Consider the following 3,369-nt stretch of genomic DNA (forward strand, 5'->3'; position numbering starts at 1 on the left):
GAGGAGGCCCCGGCAAGCCTCCCCCCCCCCCCCCCCCTCTTTCCCTCCCTCTTTCCCTCCCTCCCTCCCTCCGGGAGAGGGGCGCGACCAGCGGGTTGCCGCTGGCTAGCTGCTCCCTCCCCTCCCGCCGGCGCTTGGGCGACCCTCCTCCCTCTGTCGTCACGACACCTCTTGACTCTCTCGTCTCGAGGCGTCGCCCGTACGATGACGTCACCGTGTCTCAGTGTGTGTGATCACGTTGCATCCACGCGAGAGCGTCTACTATGTCAACACCCCACAACAGAACACCCCGTTCGTCACTAGTGTCTGATGTGTGTTCTCCGGCTGTATATTAAACGCGAGCAGTTGAGACCTGGCCATGGCCCATGTGCCGCATCGCGCATGCGAGAAGTTTACCTTACCTAGCTTACCTTACCTTACCCATGCGCTCCACCTGTGCACCTCCTTCTCCATGTTGCAAGACGACGAGTATTACCTATACGCGGCTAAAGCTGTAATGCGCGCACAAGCTTCCTCTTCATCCTTGGCATGTCAGTCGATGTCACCTCTTGGAGCTTGGTGCTTTTGGACTTTGCTCCACGGAACCACACATGCTCGATCGGATCCAAAAACGAAAAAGCAAGATGTTCAATGTGGGGAACACACAGTCACAGACCCTCTGGACCCCCGTCCCCCGCGCGCGCACCCACGAGTCGAGCACGAGACCCCCGGGCGTGTCGACCGCGCTCTCCGGAGAGTGTCGGTTCCCCGGGAGACACACGTTCCCCCGGCGCTCACAAAAGCCGCCCGCCCCGCGCCCTGCCATCTCAGGCATCGTCCTCCCTGTATCGCCGCGCGATCTCCGTCATGAAACCAACCTCGGCTGCGGGCTCGAAGCCTTCCAGCGCCTCACCAAGCAGCAAAAAGGGGAGCAAATCGCCTACACCCACAATTCATGCGAGAGGAGCGGCTGAGATGCAAACTGCTGCTGCGCCGCCGACAGTGTCTGCAGCGCACCGCAAGGCGCTCGCCGCGCTAGCTCGGGCTCAAGGAACCGCCAGGCGGCCACGCAGAGGTACGCGGACCAGCTGGGGCCGGCGAGCAGGGGGAGAGCGAACGCCTAGCCACGCCCTCTCATGTAGCTTGGCCACAAGGCTGTAGGACGCGTGCTCTGCGTCGGCTGCGGGGAGCGAGGCGAGATGCGCATGAAGCTGCGCAGCCAGCTCCTCCTCTGTCGGCCCGCTGGCCTGCCCTCCACCGGATGAGGCGGCGGCAACGAGCTGCCGCTGCGCTCGCGACGCAAAGGCGGAAAACCGCCTCGCCGTGTCTTGAAAGTCGGAGGAATCGATGAGGCTGTCTATCATGGTGAGTGAACTCACGGGCGGCACGACGTTGGCGAGCAGCCCCGACGGAACCGGAGAGTGGTTGGCGGGCGCTTTTCTCAAACTGTAACGAGAAAGAGAATTTGGGGGAACAAAGCATACGTCATACCTACCTGACCTTCCGTCGATTCTCGGTCGGCCAACCAAAGCGCCACGGTGGCCGTTCCCCCTCGACACAGCCCAGGTTCAATCTGGGCGAGGCGGGAGGCTGGCACGGCGAGCCGCAACGGCCCGACGAGAGCGGACGCAACGAGCGGCGATGGTTGGGCGAGTCGCGGCGGCCGTAAGTTCTTATTTCCCTCGGCACCCACAGACCACACCGCTAGAAAATAAATGAAGGTGGCATCGCGTTCGCGCGCGTGAGGAAGGAGCGGGACGCATGTTTTCTTTTTGACCTGGACACCACGGTGGCACCTCCTATGTTATACAGGATGCATCTCACCTTCATCGCCGTGACCGTCGCCGCGGCGAGCGGTCTCCACCTGCAGCCTCGGTCGCCTCCGACGCGTGCCTTTCCGGCCATGACGGCCTTTCGCAACACCGACGAGCCCGTCATGCCTCGCAACGGCAGCTTTCGGACGATCTGGCGAGCGCCGCCACCCACTTCACTGCACTCACCGTTGCCGCGGCGTCGCTCGAGCAATGGCACTCGCGACGCCCTTCGCTCGACGAGCGCAACAACCCGTCGGCTCTCACCCACGCTTCACTCGTTTGTCACATTGCGGCTTGAGCGCCGCCCCGCTCTCTCCGCAGGGATCTGCCGTGGCTGGCAAAATTCCTGTCGATGTGGACCAACGCGGTGGACGCAGAGCTCGGCCGGCAGTACGCGCTGCGCGACGCGTGCGCCGAACTCAACGATGCTGCCGACCTCCCGGCCGCCGCGCCAGCGCCGAGCGAGCTGAGCGTCGGCTTTGCGGCGGCGATAGAGGGCCTGCCTTCAGAGGCGGACGAGGCGCTGAAGGAGTTTGTGGCGACGGAGAAGGCGGCGGAGGAGAAGGCCGTCACCGCGTCCCGCGGCCGCGGGGGCCCCGCCACCATTCGCCGCGTGGGAGCCAGCCAGAGGATCTCTCCTCTGACCCTTCCTGGAGCCTGTCCTAGGCACCGTGACGATGATGGCGGCGTGGGAGCCAGCGTGGGAGCGGGACGAGTGGGCAATCGTGGAGGGTGCGGAGAAGGACGCGGTACCGCTCGAGCCGATCTGGGGAGACCCACGCGAGGGGAAGCCCTTTGGAGCTGCAGACGGTGAGATTCGCCCAGATTCGCCGAGAGCACAACGCGATGCGAGGCCGTGCGGGCTGCGCAGCGGCAAGAGTGTGTAGGAGTAGCAGTAGGGGCGAGTGGCAAGGGACGGGGCCGGTACACAAGCGGCGGAGCTCGCCTCTGCGAGGCTGTCTCTGGAGGAAGCTTCTTCTGAACCCTGAACCCCTCCCCCCTGCAGGCGACGGCAAGGTCGGTCCGATGGACAAGCGGCCGGCGGGCGGAGTGCGAGGGATGGAGGGTGGAGGTGTGCCCGTCCCACGCGCCATCTCCGGCTTCCGCACCGCCGCTGAGGTCCTCCTCTCTAGGAGTGCGACGCGCCGTGCTGAGAGAGACGCTGCTCACAGGCAGCAGCTCTGAGAACAGGCGACGTACATCGAGGAGTGCGACGAGCCGTGGCACTTCACCTCGCGCGGCACCACCGTCCTGACAAAGGCCCCGGCCATAGAGGAGGGGGTCTCCACACTCCTTGATATGTCCATGACGTGTCCACGACACGGCCAGGCGCGGCTCGAGGAGGGGGTTGCTGCGGCGCTGCCCTTCGTGGCGCCCGAGCAGGGCACTCGGCGACGAGACACGCGCACTCCGCCCCACTAAGCACGCACTCGTTGATCAGGCGCCCGAGGACACGCTCGGCGACGAGACACGCGCCGCAAAGAGCAAGGAGGAGGCGCGCAAGCCGCTCGCGTCCACGACACGTCCCCCATGCGGCCGCGAAACTCGTGTGGTGCCCCCCCCCCCCCCTCCAAAA

At 65.2% G+C, this 3,369-nt stretch overlaps 1 protein-coding gene across 1 annotated transcript; it reads right to left on the reverse strand.

Annotated features, from left to right (window-relative positions):
- Nucleotides 1-595: 595 nt before the first annotated feature.
- EMIHUDRAFT_456831 (hypothetical protein) lies at nucleotides 596-1,343 on the reverse strand (the record flags this gene model as incomplete). Its single annotated transcript, XM_005781533.1, has 3 exons — nucleotides 596-919; nucleotides 997-1,024; nucleotides 1,098-1,343. The coding sequence occupies 3 exons, from the start codon at nucleotides 1,341-1,343 to the stop codon at nucleotides 807-809; spliced, it is 387 nt and encodes a 128-aa protein (XP_005781590.1). The 3' UTR covers nucleotides 596-806.
- Nucleotides 1,344-3,369: the final 2,026 nt, after the last annotated feature.

The sequence above is a fragment of the Emiliania huxleyi genome, assembly GCF_000372725.1.
Source record: "Emiliania huxleyi CCMP1516 chromosome Unknown EMIHUscaffold_200, whole genome shotgun sequence".
Taxonomy (NCBI): domain Eukaryota; phylum Haptophyta; order Isochrysidales; family Noelaerhabdaceae; genus Emiliania; species Emiliania huxleyi.